Source organism: Daucus carota, chromosome 8, assembly GCF_001625215.2.
Source record: "Daucus carota subsp. sativus chromosome 8, DH1 v3.0, whole genome shotgun sequence".
In the NCBI taxonomy this organism is placed as follows: Eukaryota; Viridiplantae; Streptophyta; class Magnoliopsida; order Apiales; family Apiaceae; genus Daucus; species Daucus carota.
The window spans coordinates 12975144-12997715 of NC_030388.2; the positions used below are offsets into that span (position 1 = coordinate 12975144).

At 33.4% G+C, this 22572-nt stretch overlaps 2 protein-coding genes across 2 annotated transcripts; one reads left to right on the plus strand and one right to left on the minus strand.

The window, feature by feature from the left end:
* Positions 1–1056: 1056 nt before the first annotated feature.
* On the minus strand, positions 1057–8385 carry LOC108199867 (protein HIGH CHLOROPHYLL FLUORESCENCE PHENOTYPE 173, chloroplastic). Its single transcript, XM_017367868.2, has 13 exons — positions 7671–8385; positions 7309–7521; positions 6400–6604; positions 6070–6145; positions 5793–5928; positions 5580–5684; positions 4473–4553; positions 2973–3062; positions 2827–2892; positions 2326–2382; positions 2145–2222; positions 2020–2067; positions 1057–1370 (listed from the first exon to the last, which is right to left on the minus strand). The coding sequence occupies exons 1-13, from the start codon at positions 8217–8219 to the stop codon at positions 1299–1301; spliced, it is 1776 nt and encodes a 591-aa protein (XP_017223357.1). The 5' UTR covers positions 8220–8385; the 3' UTR covers positions 1057–1298.
* A 6569-nt stretch (positions 8386–14954) lies between these two features.
* LOC108199984 (fructokinase-2) lies at positions 14955–17894 on the plus strand. The gene is made up of 4 exons (XM_064082721.1): positions 14955–15507; positions 16886–17215; positions 17308–17424; positions 17535–17894. Exons 1-4 carry the CDS (start codon positions 15118–15120, stop codon positions 17661–17663), a joined length of 966 nt encoding a protein of 321 aa, XP_063938791.1. The 5' UTR covers positions 14955–15117; the 3' UTR covers positions 17664–17894.
* The last annotated feature ends 4678 nt before the right edge of the window (positions 17895–22572 follow it).

A 22572-nucleotide genomic window follows, 5' to 3' on the forward strand; every position in this document is an offset into this window, starting at 1 on the left:
AAAGCCCACAATATGCCTTCAAAAATATGTTTTTTAATTGCTCAAACAAGAAATATGCGAAACAAAATAGAAAAAAATTATAACATGTATTATATTTAAGCAAGTATTAACGAATCATTTTATTTTAATATTTTAACTTATTATTGAAAATATAATATTAAAATATTAATTCAGTATATATATATTATTAATATTGTATAATTTATAATTATAACTAATTATTAGAAAATATAAAAACTAAGTTAGTTTGGAAAGAGTTGAAAAAAAATAGATTATGTTGAAAAGAATTGAATAAAGCATGTTAGTTTGGGTAAGTGAACACAAAAGTAGATTAGACAGGGAAAAGCTTCCTCAATGCACAAATTAAGATAGGGGATAAATATCAAGTTGGTGACTCGTTTCGTCCAAATGTATCAATTGAGTGACTGATTCCCAAATTGACTCAAATGAGGCACTTATTAGAAAAATTTGTATCAAAAATATCACTTTATCGTTAGTTGAAATTTTGAAAATATTATATATTGAGTTTCGCACATTTTTTATGAATGGTATTACATCCAAATGAAAGATTCTGAGTCCTACTATTTTTGCTAATATTTTTAGATTTTTAAAATTTTATCAACTATTTAATTTTAATTTTTTGATTGTTTTATTTGATTTAAATAAAAATAAATAGGAGATAAATTTTTAAAAATCTAAAAATATTATCTAAAATACTAGAACTCGGAATCTTTCATTTAGATGTAATACCATTCATAAAAAATATGTGAAACTCAATATATAATACTTTCAAAATTTCGACTAACGATAAAGTGATATTTTTGATACAAATTTTTCTAATGAGTGGCTCATTTGAGTCAATTTGGGAATCAGTCACTCAATTGATACATTTGAACGAATCGAGTCACCAACTTTGATGTTTATCCCATTAAGATAGTAGAGAGGTATTATAACCAAAAGTCCAGAGTCCAGACATGTCGTACCTTTTTGTAATCTGTACAACACTCATGTATCTATTCCTTTCATTTTCCCTCTGGCACTTTTTTACAAAGCTCATGTACAGAGAAAAATCAATATTAACCTCTCCGACCATATGTTGGCCAAACCCATAACTTAAAATGAAAGTTGTCATTGTATCTTATCTTTTTCTACCAATGCTCAAGATCCTAAAGACAGGCTTCTTTTATATATCTACATATTACCAGCTTGCTGTAGATACAATAAATCACAAACTCATTTATACATGTATATTTAGGCAGAAGAAGATGTACTCGTGTCTATCAGAACCATCGCAAAGTTCAGGTGTTCTTCTCCAAAACTGATAGGGCTGGTGTTAGATAGTTATTCGCTTTGTCCGGTAAATGTGCAACCTGTTAAAAGATATAGGATGGTTAGGACAAGTCTAATAGCGTGGTGTATCTTGTTCTATATCTATATCTATATTATACGACTAAAATTTACCACTCTATTGATATTCTATATCTTGTGCTAAAATAGCACAATACTATAGTTTGTTCTATATATAGAACAAAAGATAGATGAAACTATAATTAACACATCATCCCACCTCATCAAAAGTGAAAGTGAGGTAAAAAAAAAAAAAATTGAGTTTAAAATTGTGCGGTACTTGGAGAGTTGGTGAAATTTGGAACAAGATATAGAATCAACCATTGGAAAAATGATTTTATTTTCGCACCAAAAACCACTTTTTGGTGCTAAATAACAGCAATAGCTCCGTCCATTTTAGCACAACCACTGCACATGCTCTTATGAAATCTAGTAATTGGCTATTTCAAAATGTCTGATCATCTAATTAACAAATGAATGATACCGAAAATAAATAAATTTTGATAAGATAATATATTTTAAAAAAATCTAGTCTCTGGATTGTGACTGTAACCAAAGCTGTTTATGCAACCTGAGAAGAAAGAGAGTTATGAAGAACAGAAGGCGACACTAATTCTAAGCCAAGGTACTGACATAAGAATCTATTAACATTCTTAAACAGAATCTAATTACCAGCTCATACAGCTCCTTTCCTTGCTCAGCCACATATTCATAACAAACCTGTAGATAAAATATACATCACTCAGATTCACAAGTTAATTTCAGTGCTAAAAGAATATATCCTGAGTATAACCCACATCAAAGCTCTTGTTTCTAGCAGTTGAATCATGCAGTGCCTTCACACATATATCGGCCACATCAGCACAGCTGATCCCCTGCATTTGTCGACGAATAGTCAGCTTAACTATTAGGTTATCATCTGAATATCATAAACAAGACCGAAGAACTGTTTTTTGTACCATATTTAAGAACTCTGACCTGAGATATTCTGTTTCCTTGGTCAAAAACTAGTGCACGTTGTCCCCCAGGTTCTTCCTGGACCAAAATAAAATTTGATATTACACTTGCGAGCTTCTTGCTTCAGTTAAAATATTTTTAGTTCAAAATCTTGATACTAAAATATGGAAATGGGTAAACATGTATGATGACAATTGTCCATGATTACGAAGCTAACTTAGATAGCAACAAATTTTTATTTCCAATATATAAATAGCGCAAAATATGGCAATGCAATTTTTTTAACTCTTATTTTTAGAAGAAAATAAATTTATATAAGGATTAATATTAACAAAAATCAAAATTAATTACCTAAATAAGATAAATATCAATAAGATGTATAGTAAGTACCCATACATTGCACCGGATAACTGTGTATAAATACATAAATAAGATGTATAATGAGTACCCATAAATATATACTTGTGCTCAATGTTATCGAATATGAATACAAAATACATGTGCATTTAGTGGTGAATATACCATTAATGGACCTGGGCGGATAATTGTGTAGCCAAGGCCCGATCTTCTCAATGAATCTTCCCCAGCCTTCACAAAATGAAAGAGAATATTACCTCCATGCAGACATATATAGTCTACTAGTGAAAATTATAACCCTAATGACAAACCTTTTTGGCTTTTATAACTTGCTCCCTCCTGTTAGCTTCTATCCCAGATCCTGTACACGAGACTAAGATAAAGTCTGTTTCTTGTCCAGTCTGCAAACGTATGATTAATTCAATCTTATCAGAAAAGTTAGGTATGCAGTTACAAATGTAACATGAACAACCTCACATCACCAAGGTTTCCCTAACTGGAGTCAACCTAATAGTAATGAAATAAATTGAACTTGTCACTTGTTACAGATTCCGGTCTGTATCAAATACAGCTTCTTGTAGTAAGAAAGATAAGCAGATTTGCAGAAACTACCACAAGTGAAATCTTCATTCCACGTTCAGCAAAATACTATACAAATTCATTCTATAACCACTGCACGAGACTGTAATTATTGACGCTTATTCAATATACTTTCACAATTTAGAGTAGAGTAGAAAAACTTTACCAGTACTGTGGTAAGGTTTGTTATGATTCTGCTTCACTTAAATTGTGAGGAATAACTAGAAGGCGTATATACCTTTAAAAACAGTATTAGTATATTAGTTACTTGTATTACATACGTGCTTAGATACCTACCCTCTTTACATGCTCAGCTTTTTGCCAATTAAACTATAAGTGTTCGGCTTTTAGGCCGCATTAAACAAGTGTCATGAAACTTGTAATCATTAACAGAAGAAGATGCAAATGATAACTGAAACTGAACAAATCAGATAACTGAAACTGAATGATAAAGGAAAAAAAAAGGACAGATAGTTGGAAACAGTCATGATGGATGTATTGATTCTTGAGAGTAAAGAGATAGAGATCCTTACAGTTCTATACAAGTTTCACTATTTCACTGAGCCTAATACAAATACTAATATGACTTGGTCTGCTTGTAAGGACAACTGGAAAGACGCGAAGACTGAGTAAATACTGTTTGGAATATGGAAACTTAACTTAAAATATACAGTCTTCAGAGGCCACACCAGTATATTTAAGGACATAATTAAAATTTATGCAGTATTGTTAAACCATTATGATGCAGAAAATATTTCAAAGACAAGAAATCTTTAAGAATATATTAATGATTATTTAAATGTATCACCAATGCTTTCAATAAAAGTTTCTCTTGAAGTCTCATTCACTGCTGTCCACCCGACCTCCCATGATCATGCACACCGCCCAAAAAAGAGGGGAAAAATTGATTTACGGGGGAAAATCAGGGTTCAGCCTAAAGTACAAATAATATAAATATAGGAGTTTTCAAGATGGTGCCTTAAATTACTGGATAGTAAACAAAATTTAAGATTTATCAGTGATGACTTCTAGGTATGAGTACACAGTACTACTACAGAAGATCCTACCCTCATCCTAATCAATAACCCCTCAAAAAAAAGAAGGAATCGCAGCAGCAAATATATTACTGAGCTGCACACATCAATATTGCAGGCACGAACTAAGCATCAATACCACTGATTATAAAATCAATGCTATACTACAAGAGTAACAATCAAAATCACACCACTTACTGGCAATGCTTTTATATATTCCAATATTAGTTGAAAGCTTCTCAAGTCCTGATTTCCTCCCGTGGTTCCATCAGTAACTCTCTGCGGAATAAGAACATAGAACAATCAGAGCTTCTTAGTTTGTAGGAACTCCCTTTTATCAATAACTTGGAATTTGAAAAACAAGTATTCTGCATTTTCAATACATCAGTATGTGACTAAAAGTTAAAACAGAGTACAGAATGAGATTAGGATAGACAGAGTAGAGAACAATATTAGGATAATTACTCGACAATGTCAGATGTGCAAGCACTTATTTCTCAGATATAGTTGGGAATGCCGGTTTTCATACCAAGCGTCTAAGCAATAACACATACCTAGAACATACCTAGAATGGAATAGTATTAAATACAAATAATGTGAAAGTGGTCACTCTTCAATACCCTGCCACAGATTTATTTCCCCCGTCTTACAATAACTGCTGTGAAGTAACTTGGCAGATATTTTTACAAACCCTTGTCCTATTTAGATTGATTCTTATATATGTGTGATAAACTTCGTATTAGTACTAATCAAGGGCTGTAAGGAGAAAATCTTTGGAAGAGTCCTTCTCCGTGTTATTATCTTCGACTTGGGACTGACAAAGATATATATGGAGAAAATATTTGAAACAATCCTTCTCCCTCGTCTAATTATTATATCACACTGGTAAGTACAATTAATGCACTTGTATGGCTTAGTTGTTATAAATTAAACTTAATTCTCTATGGTTTACGGTACTAAAAAACTTATACCCACTTGACTCTCAAACTTTGTCAATTTGTAGACACAAGTTTTCGCATCTTTTTACCCTTCAAGTATGAGTTTTTTACCTTTTAACCCTCTTTCATACTTGAAGGGTATAAAAAGATTAAATTTTCTTTAAGATTTTATGCGTACAAATAGACAAACTTCTAGGGTCAAAATGATAATAAGTAATAGTATATGCATATATAATTATCTCATCTCATATTATTAACAGCTTAGATGCTTTCATATAAACATTTTCCAAGTACCATATATAAGGTATGAAGTGACAGATAAGACCCGCTGAGAGTATTTGAACATCAGAAACTTCAAAAAGGATACCTGTCTTCTTGGTTCAAAACGAATTGTGAAGGTATGTACAAGAAATGGGTCCAATGGTGGATCTTCTGGCATTACTGGTCGAAAGGCTGAAAATGGTACTCTTACCTGCAAAATTGAAACAAGAAAGTGAGATTAAAAGTTTTCACACGAAAAATGCAATTAATTAACTATGTCCTGCATACTTATTTACCAGATTTTAATGAGAAAACTTACTCTGCAGAATCCTGCTTTTGTGCTAATCCGTGTAAAGTACATTTTGCTTTGTGTTGTATCTGCTGAAGGTCCAGATTCAAGAATTATAACATATGATCTTCCATTGCCACCAACAGATAGTACCAGCCCTTCATACCTAACCGAGGATTTTTTTTTTATTTTTTTTTTAACATTACTTAAATCAAATGTGCTTGGATTTGATAAAGATGTGTAACAACAAATGATGTTGCATCATCTAAGGAAAATGGAAATTAATATTATTTCAAGAATGGGCTACCTGTCAAGAGTGGAACCAAGTGGAAGTGAAAGCCTCTTCGACAGTTGGACATACCCGCCTCTAGTGAAAACATAGCCTAATTTTGGAAGAAAACAACTTCAAAGGACGTAAAAAGACATCAAAGTTATTTATACTGAATTAATATTGTATCTAAGTTAGCTTTTTGTCCTCATTTTACATGCACAGTATTATTCACTTCTTTATTTACTTATATTTTGTGCCCAAAGATAATGAGGAGGAATAAAAAGTACACGGGTGTTGCTTCACAGAGCATAATCTGCACACAAAATGTAATCATTGTTCATCTTTGATAATCTCTAACACTTCTACCTGAAAATGTTGCTTCTTCATTCTCAGTGAACTCAAATTTGGCATCCATTCCTCCATCGTACTTCGTGGCAACTACATCCTGAAAATAGGTTCCTTTACTGACAGTCCACCCGCTCAGAGAATCTTCAGACTTAAACTTTGCCAGTAAAAGCTTACTCTTGCTACTCTTCCCTGCTCGTAATTGTGCTAGTTTATTGTTGTAGTCCTATAAGGCCGCAGGCATAATGGATTCAGATGTTAGTTATATATACTTTTCTCCATAAATAAGCCCTTATTTCTGAAGAATAAGGTTAGCCAAACGGCCATATAATATCACATAATATTAATTTGAAAGTATACTCTGTACTTCTGGTGTATGTCCCAAAACTTGGCCAATTACCGAAGTTAGTCCTTTTGAACTACGCAATTAGCAGTAACCTCTTCTATTGGAGACTTAAATCAAACCAAAAAGGAAATCCAATTCATATTTTAGTTCACCTATTCCATGGAAGGATGCAAGTCAACGTTACACCACAACTATGAATCATAAAAGAGATTGCAGGAAATGGCAGACATACTCTTTATACTGAATACAGAGCCAAATGTGGGATACAAAAAGAAATTGGCAATTAAGAAAGACCCCTAATTGGATAAAAAGCAATTTGTTGATGAAGTATTTAACTCCGGGATGAACTAAACAAAACTAACAGTAACAATATTAAAAAAGAAAATTAAGTCCTCGGTTTAATACCCTCGGATTACCAAAGTTTATCAGAATAATTTGAGTTTCCCTTTTCTGTAGGAATAGTATATATGAACTTGTTATACGTGTCCGAAAGTTAATTTTATTAACCGATTAGCAGCTTGTTTCATTTTTTTCACTGCATCTCTTTAAGTGGAGTCATATAAATGAGACTGAATATCGGATACCTGGAATGCTTTTGTGAGGTTGTAAACACCCTGGTTATCAACTCTATTAAGATCCCCGGTGATTGAGGACCGAGCTGTGGCACAATATATGATTTTGCTGCAATTCTCGACAGCCGCCTTGAGGGTGAGTGAATCACCAACATCCCCAATCACAATCTCTACGGAAGTAGGAAGCATGTCTACTACTTGTTGACTTGCTTTCCTAACTAAAGCCTGCAGTGAAATAAAATCAGATTAGAGACCGTCCGGAAACATACATTTCATTTCAAATGACAGAATTTGAAATCCAGAATTTCAAATTTCCAAACAGGTTATTTGATCAAATCCAGAATTTCAAATGAAATCCAGATTCCCAAACGGACCTTGACATTGTATCCCCTAAGCATGAGCTTCCTGACAACAACCCTACCGACACGACTCGTAGCACCAACAACAAGAACAGTAGTATTCTGCGCACCAGGAATCGCAAATTCACACATGGGACCACCAACAGCCTCATCATCCTCATCACTCCTTATAGTCCTCGAAATTTGTCCTAAGCCGGAGAATTTCCTCCACACCTCATCAAATATCTGTCTCGATTTCCTCCCCAACCCCACCGGATTCACATCATCCAACCTCTTCATCATCGACGAAGAAGACTCATCGTCACCGCTGCGACTCTCATCTTTCTCCTCCTCCTCCTCCTCCTCCTCTTCATCCTTCTTCTTCTTCTTCTTCCGCTTCTTCTTCGTGGTTGCGGAAGAAGAAGATGATGAAGAAGCCGCACAAGGCCTCGTCAGAATCGAACTTGCTGGTTTTTTGTAAAAAAGAACGGCTCCATTATTCAAACTCCATTTCTGAATTATGGATTTGTTGAAAGAAGCTGCGGGTGAGGTAGTTGGCGTGAGAGAACAAGCTGCGCAAGTCATAAAGTCAAGATTTTAGAGCTATATCTCATCTAATTTTCATGTGATGTTTATGAATTTGAACATGAACAATTGTTGCTGAGGATTGTTGAGGAAATGTAAGTATAAAGAGTTGAGATAACAGCCACATGAGAATGAATGGACAAGTGGAAACAGAGTGGTCTCAAATGTGTCATAACAGATGCGCCACGTCATACATATATATCCACTCCCTCTTCATATTTGTCTGGATTCTATTTTATTGTTATGGAATGACTGTTGCCTCTTTGTTTTTCTTAAGAATTTTGATCTCATTGTCCTCTCAAGTATGCGTATGATTTTTAACTTTTCACACTATCTATATAAAGCATCTCTATGAGTTTGTAACATATTTGAGATGAAAAATAAGATGTTCAAGTCCTTGATTCTTTCTGGTCTAATTCTCTCAATTTTCTCTCTGACATATATTATTATATAAATCAGAGTAAATGACAAAGTGGTGGCCTTTTAAAAAGGTGGCGGCCGTGAAACTCCATTAATTTCTTCCGTTAACTCTAAAAAAATTAAAAAAAAGGAAGGGTAAATACGGGTTTCGGGTTAAAAACTCTCAACTGATTATCCACCAAATCTAAAACTCTCAACTTTCTCTTGTTTCGTCTTGCAAACTCTTATATGCTTACATACATATCTGTGCATATGTATCTGTATCTTGGTGAAGTTGATTGTGGTGTATTGACTTGGTCGTGATGGCAAGTTAGTTTGAAGTGGTGCATGGCGACGGTCGGAGTTCGAAAGCGAGAATTTGAGAAGGATTACAGGCCGGTGGTGGTTGGGGTTTGCATCGGACGCGGCGACGCCGCGTTTGGTGGGGATGGCTGCCGATTTAGGGGCTTCTGTCCGATTTAATGATTGGATGTCGACGGAGGATTAAGGAGGTAGGACAACTGTTTGATCATATGAAAGAAAGGGAAGGAGTCGGGTGTTTGTGATTTTTGCTAGAGAGAGAAAATGTAACACGAGGGAGAAGGAAAGTGATGGAGGTAAGATACACTGTTTTTAGAGGGTTTTGGGGTGATTTTCCTTTTCTACCCTTTTTCTTAATTTTATTTTTTGGAATTAACAGAGGAAAATTAACAGAGCTTCACGGACGCCACCTTTTTAAAAGGCGGAAGTGAACTCCAGCCACCATTCCGTAGTTTTCAAAATCTAGCCACAATTCTGTACAATTTGGCAAACTTCGGCCATCATTTTATCATTTACTCTATAAATCATGAATACAGACAGCTAAAGGAGGAAATTGAAGTTTTGATTAGGGAGGGGTACTTCATCGAATGGATAGTCCGTGAAGCAAGGTCGCATAGGAGGATCAAGTCAAATATAAGAAGGGGTTCTCTAGAGACCAAACAACGATAAACCTGAAGATGTTCAAGTGATCTGGAAAGAAGCCTTCATATCATATTTGGAGAGCAATGCAAAGATACACAAAGGAAGCACGAGGTAAACCTCTAACCAATGTTCATAACTTGACGTCCAAACCTCCAAAAAAAAATTCAGAGGCAAAATTATGGACATTACTTTTTCTAAAGAAGATGCAAGATGAGTCCATCACCTACATAATGACGGTCTAGTGGTGGCAATTAGAATTGGCTCAATAAACGTCCATCAGGTGTTGGTCGACAATGGAAGCTCAATTAACATCTTGTATTACGAAACACAAAAGAAGTTATGTCTAACTAAAAGTGACATAAAGTTAGAGAATGTCTACATCTATGACTTTGGGGGAGAAGCAATTAAGGAAACGATTCATCTACCGATTACTTTAAGGGAGGGAACGTACTCTGCCACTCAAGTTATGGATTTACGATCGTAGACCATGACTCTTTGCATAATGTTATTTTCGGAAGGCCACTTCTCAAAGAAATGAGAATAATAACATTGATCTATCACCCATCAATGAAGTTTCCTACTCCAAGGGGTACTGGATGCGTCCGAGGATGCCAACATGATTTTAGAGAGTGTTACCTTCATTCTCTTAAAGGTTTCAAAAGGAAAAAATTGCTCAAGGAGCAAACCATGTTTAAAGACACTGATGCAGTTGGAACATCTAAACTGGTGAATATGATGTACATGGTACAGTTCCTTGACGAAGAGGAAGAAGATACATGGTAGTCTAAGGGGAAAGGGGTTGTTGAGGGGATCATGTCAGTTATGGAATTGATCGATGCTAATGACAGAGAGAAACACTTGGAAAGGAGATTTAGTAAAGACTCGGCAAATAAAAAGAGAGAGTCAGCTAGTTCGAAAGTAGAGTTTGATCTTAAACCATAAATGTGTATGGATATTGTCAAGACAGGACCAACAAGTGATTTGAAACCAGGTGGATGATAATAAGGACACGTAAGTGCCACAAATCGGCTCTAGACTAACATGTGATTTGAAAGCAAATTTGATTGAATCTTACAAAGCTAACTTAGATGTGTTTGCTTGTGTCACGCTGATATGGTTGCTATTGATCTGGAAGTTATGTGTCTGATGTGTCAAATTATAACTAACCGCAAGCGCACGGTGTCTGTTGTAGTGCAGATTAGCAAATGCGGGTTGTATCCTCAAGGAGACAGATGCTATCAATTCTATTTAGTCACATTCAATTGTTTCCAAAGCAAACGATGATTGAAAGAAATATTTTTAACTAATTAATTTTACTTAATTAACACTAACTAATAAGACACGAAAATAATATATTAAAAGTCTAGGGCAATCAGGTCCACCATGCTCATACAATGACTGGCTCTAAGCTAAAGCAATTAAAGTGGTCATGCAACTAAAGTTTGTTAATCTCTCTCAAGTATCAACACTCTCGAAACATGATTACACATATAATCACTTTTAGTAATTCAATTAATCGAGCAATTAAAGCAATGTTAATCTCTCTCGAATATTAACGCTCTCAGAAATCCAATGATGCTCTCGCATTCAAATTCAATTCTGCTAATCGTATGTGTGCCTCTAGTAGTATATCTCTCGATCATACTCCTATTGCATATAATCAATTCATGATATCGGCCGATTACACAAATCAATATTAAAACATATCAATCAGAATTACCACAACAAATCAAATTACTGTGAAATCATGCCAATATCATAGTGCAAACATGGCTTCCCTTTAAGCCCTAGAATACACTACTTGACAATAATAAAATAACTAAAACAGATAGAATAATAAAGGCACATAATTAAACTGACAAGAAAAGATATGAAAACTATAGAAGAAAACCTTGAACCTTCGTTGTTGTCACGTACACAAAAGTCATGGCCTCCTCATGGTTTCTACCTAACCCTAATTCTAATCTAATATCGTACCATGATAAAACTGATCCTATCTCTAATAATAAAAGTCTTTTTAATATTTAAAACTAATATATAAATAAAACTCCAAAACCAAGTAGGATTTAGTCTCAAAATTCGTAGCTTTCTGTTCTGTCCAGTTTTCGGGCTTTTCCAGCTGGGCTTTGCTTCTTGGACTGTCTCCAAATTAAAGTTAATTCCGAGGGCTTCGCGTGGGCCGTAAGAACGTCCAAATCTGACATCCGGAACTCAAGATATTGCTCAAACATTGTAGAAATCGGGTAGAACCCAATAAATTCGAATTTTAATAGAATTTAGCTCCAAAATGACTAATTTATCTCCAAATCCTTCTCAACTTGGAATTCTTTATTCCCTACAATAAAACATGAAAATCTATTATATAAATATCCAAATCAGTGCAAAATATAATAAAATATGAGAATAAAATCATATAGAATATATTCTATCAGTGTCATCACTTGACCATCGACCCTCACAAGAAAGAAATGAGGCAAAAGAAAAGACCAGTTAGTGATGAAAGAGTCGAGCTTTGAAACAATAAGTGGATAGACTATTGGGAGCGGGTCTGATAAAAAAGTCCTTCTACCCCACGTGGTTAACCAACCCATTACTAGTTAAGAAGTCAAATGGTAAGTGGAGAACATGTGTTGATTTCACAAATCTAAACAAAAAATGCCCAAAGGATAGCGTTCCGCTAACAAGGATAAATCAGTTGGTCGATGTAATGGTCGGGCATGCCCTGCTCAGTTTCATGGATGCATATTCTGGTTATAACTGGATATCAATGTATGAGTCAATACGTCATTTATCACAAATAGAGAACTTTACGGTTATATTGGTATGCCTTTCGAGTTGATCAACACTAGAGAAACCTATCAAAGTTCAAAGATCAAATTAAAATGATCATGGAGGTGTGGATGATATGTTGGTTAAGCCGAAAGTGGTCAAGGATCATATACAACACTTATCAATATAAATTTAAATTCAAATTCAAATTTTCTTTATATTTGTCGTCGTTGATCATGCAGGCAAACATCAATTTAAAATTTAATACTTTCCATTTGCACACATACAATTTTTTAAAGTTTTTTTTTGCCAATCAGACTTACGTACTTAATACCGATAAGTCCAAAATTCAAAATTTAAATTACATCATACGGGTCAATGGTCAACTCTAGGATGCTCTTAATCTAGTAGCTACCAGGTCAATACAGTTAATACAACACTATCTGATTATAGTCATTACAAGTAACCATATTGCGTTATAATAAAACCCTTTCGGACATAGAATCAGTGATCTAATTGAAAGAAACATGGCGCATTCTAATAAATCTTATCATTTTCTTTTATTTGTATTATTTTTGTCCTTAATAAATAACGAGGTATAATGGATGGGTAATCAGAAAGAAAAATAGAAAAACAATAAATAAAAAAACATACCTATTGCATCAAGATCTATCAGGATACTCCCGTGACAAACTACCGAATGTCTATGTACTTTATTTTAGCAATCAAGTTTTCTTTGAAGTAGTAGCCCTTTTTTAGAATCCTTATTTGGATCATTTTCAATTTTTTGTTTTTTATCTCTGAGGCCATCATGTAGGAGCTCATATGCATAATAAGTTATATGACTCTTTCTCAACAAGTCTTCCACAACAATCTTAGGTGCTGAACAAGATTCTTGTCTCAATAAGTGACATGTATTTTATTGTTTATGACATAATTTAATATACATAGATTCGCGATAATGTCAAAGGCAAACTCACATATAACGGAAGGCAAGCATGGTAAATGACACGGAAAAAAATGGCGGTAACAAGTTGGAAAGTGGAGTATCACGTGATCATTTGAAAGCTACTGTCGAGGTTAGGAAAAGGAGGAAGATAGTGATGCTGGATGATGATGATGATGATGATTGATGATGATGATGAGAATGGAGACGCAAATTAGAATTTAAACATTGTTATATGCAAACCTAATTTTAAGTCTAAGATTTAGGGGCCGTTTGGGTGAACTTAAATTAAGTGCTTATTGCTTAAAATAAATAAGTGGAGTAGAAGTTAGAAGCAAGATAAAACTTATAAGTGATTAAAGTGTTTGGGAAATAAGTAGAATTCCTGAAACAAAAGCTAGCATTCCTAGCTTTTTATAAGTGCTTCTTGACTTTTTACACAAACGGTACGAATAAGTGCTTATAACTTATAAGCCGAGAAGTCCGGCTTAAGATGGGTTGCCAAACACCCACTTAGATAGATAGATAAACAATACTCTCTCTGCAATCATACAATTATATTTATACTTAATAGTTTGCTAATGAGATTGTCAGTGTCTTAACTCCAAATAATTAGTTTTTTTAATTATTTATCATCTATACTCATGAACAGTCCAACACGTTAATTATAGTCACCATACAATTTTAAATAGCACACGTGTTTGAATACGTTTATCTTTTTTGTAATAATTCAAAAATTTGTGATACCAATATCACAAATTTCATATTATATTTTACTTGAAAATTTATGAATATTTTGCGCCGCCGCGAAGTGCGGCTTTCACAACTAGTTTAATGATAAAGGAGTTTGATAATTAATATAAATAACAACTTTTTTTGAAAATATGAATATTCTTAAAAGTTTCCAAGAGTCGAACAATCAAATATAGAAATATGGAATAAGTATAATTTAATTTATTAAAAAAGGAAGAGAAAAAGAAGATAAATAGTCCGATTAAAGATAAGCAGCCAAATCAAAGTCCAAGGAGTTAACCAATCCTATTCTTAAAGTAAGATTTACTATCCTTATCCTGTGGGCGAAGGGAGGTTACCTTGCAATTGACGACCATCTTGGATCAGTTGTAACTTAAAATAATTATTTATTATTTATAAAAGAGATATTAATTTTACTGTGAAAAATGTTTTTTATTTTATATATTTGGACATTATTTTTTATATTTTAATGAATATAAAAACAGTTAATGCAATAATAAATTATTATAAATTACTTTTTAAAAATGGGCGTCTACATATTTATAAATCAAATTTCAAAAATAATTAATATTAAATAGGTGTAATTACATTATCCTGATTATGATGCGTGAATTCCTTTCTTTCCTAAAAAACAATTCCTCCCTCCGTCTCACCTTTACGTTCATTGTTTACACGTATTTTGAGACTCTTATAATGTATAGTTCAATAATGTTTTTTTAATTTTTATTTGAATAAAAGTTTAAACGTCAAAGTTTTTTTCAGGATTTTAAAAGAAAAATAAATATATAATGTAAGTATATTTCCTGGGAGCCTAAAATACGTGTAAAAAATAACGTAAAGAATTTGATGAGACGGAGTAGCATTAATCCTGATTGAGTGTATATTGGATAAAATGAGTTAAGAGTAATCCAAAAGGAAAAAGAGTTTGATCAGTAGTCTGTTTCTAAATAGTCTCCGCCGGATCCTCCTCTATTTATATAAGAATAAACTCATCTCTCTCTCACAAGTCATAAACGTAGACTACAAATAAATCTCTCTCTCTCTCTCTCTCGACAAAGACTAGTAATAATGGCTGGTGGCGATTTGATCGTGAGCTTCGGCGAGATGCTGATCGACTTCGTGCCGACGGTGTCGGGCGTTTCACTGGCGGAAGCACCGGGATTCCTCAAAGCTCCGGGAGGCGCGCCGGCGAACGTGGCGATCGCGGTGGCGAGGCTGGGAGGAAAGGCGGCGTTCGTCGGGAAGCTAGGAGACGACGAGTTCGGTCACATGCTCGCCGGAATACTCAAGGAGAATGGAGTGTCCGGCGACGGAATCAAGTTCGATCAAGGAGCTCGAACAGCGCTGGCGTTCGTGACACTACGCGCCGACGGGGAGCGTGAGTTTATGTTCTACAGGAATCCGAGTGCCGACATGTTGTTGACTCCCGAGGAGTTGAATCTGGATCTCATCAAATCTGTACGTACTTGCTTCACTACTAGCTACTCTCAAGTATTATTATTCACTTGCACTTTACTAATTTTACTACTTCATGTTGCTGTTGCCTTAGATCTCTCATTATATGATCTTTGCTTCCTCATGTTGATCTCATCACCGTGTGTGTGATATGCATTGTTGTAGAAATCGAGAATCGGAATTAATCAATTTATTGAGAATTTTTTGGAGATTTTTCCGATGAATTGAGGATTTTTAGTCAAATCAGAATGTAATCAGTAAAATATATTTTAAGAATTAATCTGGATTTTTTGAATAAATCAGGGATCTTTAGAATGTATAAACAAATTGCTTTATATATATTATTATTATTATATGTTCAGAATGAATTATTGAGGTGATTAAGTATTATTTTTATAACTGTTTGTTTTTATCATATTTTATAATAATGTGGAGATGTGTTTGAGCATGTTTAAAGGGTAAAGCTGACTGTGCAAAAGCAGTGGTGGTACTTGATTAAGATTAAAGGGGATGTTAGGTGGAGTAGTGATGAGAATTAGCAGCTGGTTGTTGTTGGCCTTTTGTCAATATAATTACTACTACTAGTATAATACTAGTGTCATCTTGAAGTTTTGTATTTCTATATTTAGTTTGTATGTGAGAAGAGAGGGGCATGCCATGGTATTGGTAGGTGAGGACATTACTCCTAGTATTCTTAGTATATTTTTGTTGACAACCCCCAGCCCTCCACCCCCAACAAATATGTCATAATTAAATCAAACTGTCTTTTTCTCGCACCCATATACAATACATAGAGAATAGAGATCCAAGTTTCGACTGGGTGCAAAAGTTTTATAATTTAATTATAATCTAATTAAATTGTGCATTCTTTGGTCTGCAACTAAATCAAACTGAAATTTTCGCTTCTAGTTAAATTCTTTTACTCACACGTTTCCTGTCTGGTGTCTGTCTCCGTCCTTTTTTTTTTTAAAATTTTGTTATGTACATATCTGCTCTATCAATTGGAAAAAGAATAGAAACGAATTTCTGTAGCTACAGTATTCTCGTTGCCATTGATCAGCAAGAAATTTACACGCGCCGGTGAGAGAGAGTAATTTCTGTTGGAGTTGATGATGCAATGAATATTACGCATGCTGTGGTTGGGACCCTTGGGTACAATATTCAATAATTAACTGCCCTCATGCCCCAGTTTTTGACAATGAGAAGATATATATAGTAATAATTAACACTAATCGGTGCACATTTTTTTGTGAGCCACTTGCTTTTAAAAAGCATATATATATATGTTCAATATTTTCAAGTAGTTGAACTGTTATTTGTTTGTTTCTAAAACAACGGTGAATTCTTATTGTGAGATTAATGGAGGGTCTTATTTGCACAGGCCAAAGTTTTCCATTACGGATCTATCAGTTTAATTGTGGAGCCCTGCAGATCAGCGCATTTGAAGGCAATGGAGGCCGCAAAGCAAGCGGGTTGCCTACTTTCATATGACCCAAACCTGAGGCTACCACTATGGCCATCAGCCAAGGAAGCACGCGAGAAAATTATGAGCATATGGGACAAGGCTGATGTGATCAAAGTCAGCGACAACGAATTGGAATTTCTCACCGGCAAAGAGGTCAGTGACGAGGCAGCATTGTCCTTGTGGCATCCTAATTTAAAGCTTCTTCTGGTCACTCTTGGTGAAAAAGGTTGCAGTTACTATACCAAGGTATAATAATTTCTTTTTCCTCTTTAAATTCTTACTTCTACATTACTTGTCACTACACTACATATTTTTAACGCCTGTCCACTTGTGTGCAGAATTTCCATGGAACTATTCCTGGTTTCCATGTGAAAACTGTTGATACAACTGGTGCAGGAGACTCTTTCATCGGTGCCCTGTTATGTAAGATGGTTAAGGATCAATCTGTGATCACGGTAAGAAGTCATTTGATCAGCGTAGTTGTTAGATCAGTTTCGTCTTGGCAATTATGGTTGCAATCAGTTTACTCAACTTATTGATATTAAAACATATGTCGAATTTTTAGGATGAAGCAAAGTTAAAGGAAGTTCTCAAGTTTGCATGTGCATGTGGAGCCATCACAACCACAAAGAAAGGAGCAATCCCAGCCCTGCCCACAGAATCTGAAGCCCTCACACTTCTCAAGGGCAATTAGATCAAAGACCCACCCATCTGTGTCTGTTTTTACCTTTCATCTTGCCTTAATTCCTGTTCAAGCTACTTTTTTTCTATATTATTAGCTTCTAGGTTTTATGAAAGTTTTGTTTGGAATCCAAATAAACTGGGGTTACCAATCTCTTAGAGATTAGGCTATCTTTTCTTCTGTCTTGAAGGTTTGGTTTTTCTTTTTCATAATAATAATAAACACATCTTGTTTTTCATAAAAGTTTCTTTGTCCAGCGCGATATAGTTTCATCTTTTGAGTGCAGAATGAGTTATCCACCAAAAAATCCAATCAACTTGTTATTTTTTTGATAAAAAACATTTAAATTTTTCTTTTCATTAACACTCCCAATAAACTTTACTAAATCAATAAAAAAAATAATCATACTTATTTATGGTCAGACATAGCCTAACCATACCAGAACATATCACATATGACGACATGATTAAAATGTGAAGATTTAACTCCAAGATATAAAGTACAACTTATAACTCCAAGATATAAAGTACAATTTATAAATTTGATGCTAACTCCAAGATATAAAAAGTACAACTTATAATTTTGATGCAAACTTTTGTGTTGGTTTTAACAAGTAATCATGATAATTAAGTATCTTACTTGACAAATTATAGTAGTTCATATTAATATAATAAAAATGAGACACCGGACAAATACATCTTCACTTGTTCAAATCTAACAAATATCATATTATAAATCACAATCCGCCAATTATTCTTAACTAATATATAATATATGTAGGGAGAGAGTCCTACTCTACCACAAACCCACCTTATTGTACAAACTAAAAACCAAGCTCAAATATAAATAAATCCTAAAGCAAATACTACTAAATTCTAAGAGAAATATCACTAAATTCTTAGAGGAATATCACTAAATTTTAAGAGGAATATCACTAAATTACTTCCACGTGTTGAATACTTGTAGTTACAAAAAGAGAGTTTTTTAATATATGATTTTTTTTCTCCTTTTCTTTTTTAAATAAGGGTAATTTAAGGATGATAAAAAAAAACTTAACTAAAAAAATATAACCAAAAATTTGTGCTGAAAATTATACACATGTTTGCTTATTATAGAATAGTATAGATTTTCAATTTATTTTTGAATAGAATAATATGGAATAAATCTATTTACTAGTATATTTTATGTTAATATGTGTTGTTGATAACAGTTTTTTTTAACTAGTTATAAATTATATTTTTCATATTTTTATTTTATTCATTTATAAAAAAATATACTTTATCATATATCAGCTACATAATATCTTAAAAGGATTATGACGGAGTTTTTGTCCTGTATTACATCACTATTGTATTACATTACCAGTATTTTTCATCTTTGAACTGGTTAATAATGCAAGAGTAAGACACATTCACGTATTGCAGATTTGTAGTTACAAAAGATGGGTTTTTTTTAATATTGCATTTCTTTTTCTTTTTCTTTTTCTTTTTAAAAGAGTATAATTTAAGAATGACAAAAAATAATAAAAATACAAAATTAGAAAAAGATAATCAAAATTTTGTATTACAAACTATACATTATATAGTATAGATGGCCTGATGTGCGGGAAACCTAGAGAATGAATGTGTCTAGTAACTTCATAACTTTGAGGTTGTTTAGCCCGGTCTAAAATTATGACTTATGCTTATAATGACTTAATTTGATAAGTGATCGGTTTAAATTGTCAGTTCGATTAATAAAATTAATGATTATAAGTAATAAAAAAATTGATAATTATTTATTTTAGTGTTGATTTTTATTAAAAGTTAAAAAAGATCATCAAAATAAGATAAGTTAATCAAAAAGTACATTCAACCAATTTCAAATTTTAAGTCATATATTTATTTTTAATTTAAACCGATTTTTGACTTATTACACAAACATATATATTTTACGATGATATCTGAAGTGGTTTAAAACTCGGACATAGAAGTCCAGACAAGCACGTTCTTTCTATTCATTTCCGGCCACAGCTGTCACTTCTTGGTAGATGCCTTATCAGGCATCTTAACAAAATTACATTCCTTCGGGGAATTCTATCAGATATAGGAAAAAATAGAGAATCAATGGGTCTATTGCCTTTTCAGAAAGTGGGTTCGGTGTTAAGGTATGATTTATGAACTTGAACACAATGGACTCGTTTTTACATTATAACCACCCTTGTGTTGGGCCACAGCACATAGCACAAGTCGAAGACGAGGCCCAAAAACAAAAAGCCCATATTAAACAAGTCGGAGTGAGCGAAAAACCGAAATCGGTAAAAATCCAACTGTATATATGGAGCTGAATCGAAATCGAAACTTCTAAAATTGAACCGTATCTAATGGATGCGGTTTCCGGTTTAAGTCAAAACCGAATAAAAATAAATTGAATCGAACCGATTATTAAGAAATAATAAATATTATTTATTTATATAATTTAATAAAAATATACATAGACTAAATTAGCATCTCATGGTATATTATGGGTTATCAAATAATATGTTAACCGTATGTAGTAGTAGAGTAGTGTAGTAGTAGTGGAGCAGCGAGTATAAAACTCATAAATTTAAACATATAAGTATGATTTGTCAACTTCAATAAGTACATACAAGTATTTTAGTTATTATAAGCATGATATCATTCAATTAATTTATATAATTAGATTTTTGTTTATATTTTCGTTTTGTTGGATACAATTGGACATATCATCAATAATTCAGTGTTCAAGCGATTGTCTAAATTTCAAAATTTCTCCTCAGCCATTAATCGGATTGATTAATTTATTTATTAAATTAGAAGTCTGTTTCTTATTTTATTTTTTACGATTTTAAAACCGAAACCGAACCAATAAAAACTAATCAGGGATTTTAAAACCGAAATCGAAACCGCCAGTTCGGTTGCGGTTTTTAATTTTTGGAACCGAGGACTTTTGGTTTGGTCTCAATTTTATCTAAAAACCGAACCGAATCAAGGTTTGTTGTCCCTTGATAAATAGAAGAGCACTAGCATAGGAATAGAGGTCGGAAATCTGCAGGAAGGACCTCCTCTTTGGAACAAACTAGAACACATATATATTGGTTTAATAAGTAAAAACATCACTGAGCTCATAGTCAATTTGCAGTTATCACTATATTTAAGATCTTGCAAATATATCACAAAACTAGATTTAACTTGTAGTCAACTACCTGAACTAATAAAAACTTGTATTTAGGTAACTATCATTTACACTACCATTAAGTATCAACAACCGTTATCAGTCGACTTTAACGGAATCCGTTAAAAGAATCCAAAAAAATTGAAACAAATTGAAAAAAATAAGAAAAATCTTAAAAAATTATGAAAACTTCAAAAATTCTGAAAATTTTTAAAAAACTTCAAAAAGTATAAATTTTTTAGAAAAATGTAAAAACAGTAGTCAAGAAATAGAATAGTACTCACTCCAAATTACATCTTCATTTTATTTTTCTCAAAATCAAATTGAGAAATCAAATTAACTAATTTCTGACTAACATATTAGCTTGCTAAGGTTTGCATTTAGAGTGGACACACCGTTGAATACAGTATAAGAGCATCTCCAACCATTAAAAATCCTTAGCTAAGAGTAGGGGTGAGCATTCGGTTCGGTTAACTGAAAACCGAACCGAATAACCGAAATATTTTTGGTTCGGTTAACCAAATTATATATTTCTGTTTGGTTTTCGGTAGTAAAAATTTCAAAATTCGTTTTTTCAGTAATTCGATTTTTAACCGCAGTATACCGGAAAACCGAACGGTTAACCGAATTTCTAATATTTTATAATATTTTTATTATAAATAATAATATATATTAATTATTTACATGCAGTGATTTAATTGTTAATGTAGTATCTGATATCTATATTATACTGAATTGTCAATTTGAATAGCTTCATCTTGGAATCAATCTACATCCAGTAATTAGGATTTGTACAGGTGAATAAAAGAAATGCATACTATGGGAATTTCACAGGAGCCTGCTACTGGCTGATTACAGTCAGTGTATTTCACCGTGCAACTCCATGAGACAAAACACAATTTATTATATCAGTTTGCTTAGTTATTGGACAAGTCGTGTTTAGCTGATAATGAGAAATGTCTAAGTTTAGCATCCACTGCTCCTGATCTGAAGTTGCAGCAAAACAGGTGTGGTTGTAACATTGATTTACATTACTTGCATCAAACATAGGATAGATTAGGTACTAGCTAGTGAATTAGTTAGTGAATGATTTGAATTTCGGTTTTCGGTTAAAACCGAAATAATAATTTCGGTTTCGGTTATAAATCGAAAAGATTTCGGTTCGGTTTTTGGTAGCTAATTTATGCTTATTTCGAAACCGGTTAACCAAAAAAAAATCCGGTTTCGATTTCGGTTAACCGAATATTCACCCCTAGCTAAGACCATGTTAGATTTATGACATTTTGGATTTATGATCCATAATAATAAAGTCTTCATTTGTGACATCCGATTCACTCTGTTAAGTGATGGTTGTGGCAAATTTTAATTATATGAGATTTATACACTCTGTTATGATTTGCTCCCCCGCCGTGATTGAACGAGAATTAAGAAGAGACTCGTGGGAATGACGTGAAGGGGCAGGGATGGCTATATTTCTGGGAGCGAACTCCGGGCGAATATGAAGCGCATGGATACAAGTTAGGCCTTGGAATGAAAGACAATTCCGAATCTGCTTTGTCTACGAACAAGGAAGCTATCACAGCTATAAGTGATGCAACTATGAATCTCATGGAGAGTTCGATCCTGGCGATGGTTATGGCAACTTGGAATTATATGAGATTTATACACTCTGTTAAGTGTTAAGTGATGGTTGTGGCAACTTGAAATCATATGAGATTTATACACTCGTCCCTCGCACAGGCACTCG

What these genes read in the sequence shown, in the direction of transcription:
- LOC108199867 (XM_017367868.2), bottom strand. Translation starts at nt 8,219, where the DNA reads ATGACTTGCGCAGCTTGTTCTCTCACGCCAACTACCTCACCCGCAGCT. An exon ending in TTAGGGGATACAATGTCAAG is followed by an intron (nt 7,522 to 7,670) that starts GTCCGTTTGGGA and finishes ATTTCACTGCAG; the next exon opens with GCTTTAGTTAGGAAAGCAAG. An exon ending in CTTGGTTCCACTCTTGACAG is followed by an intron (nt 5,929 to 6,069) that starts GTAGCCCATTCT and finishes ATCCTCGGTTAG; the next exon opens with GTATGAAGGGCTGGTACTAT.
- LOC108199984 (XM_064082721.1), top strand. Translation starts at nt 15,118, where the DNA reads ATGGCTGGTGGCGATTTGATCGTGAGCTTCGGCGAGATGCTGATCGAC. An exon ending in ATCTGGATCTCATCAAATCT is followed by an intron (nt 15,508 to 16,885) that starts GTACGTACTTGC and finishes TTATTTGCACAG; the next exon opens with GCCAAAGTTTTCCATTACGG. An exon ending in GTTGCAGTTACTATACCAAG is followed by an intron (nt 17,216 to 17,307) that starts GTATAATAATTT and finishes ACTTGTGTGCAG; the next exon opens with AATTTCCATGGAACTATTCC.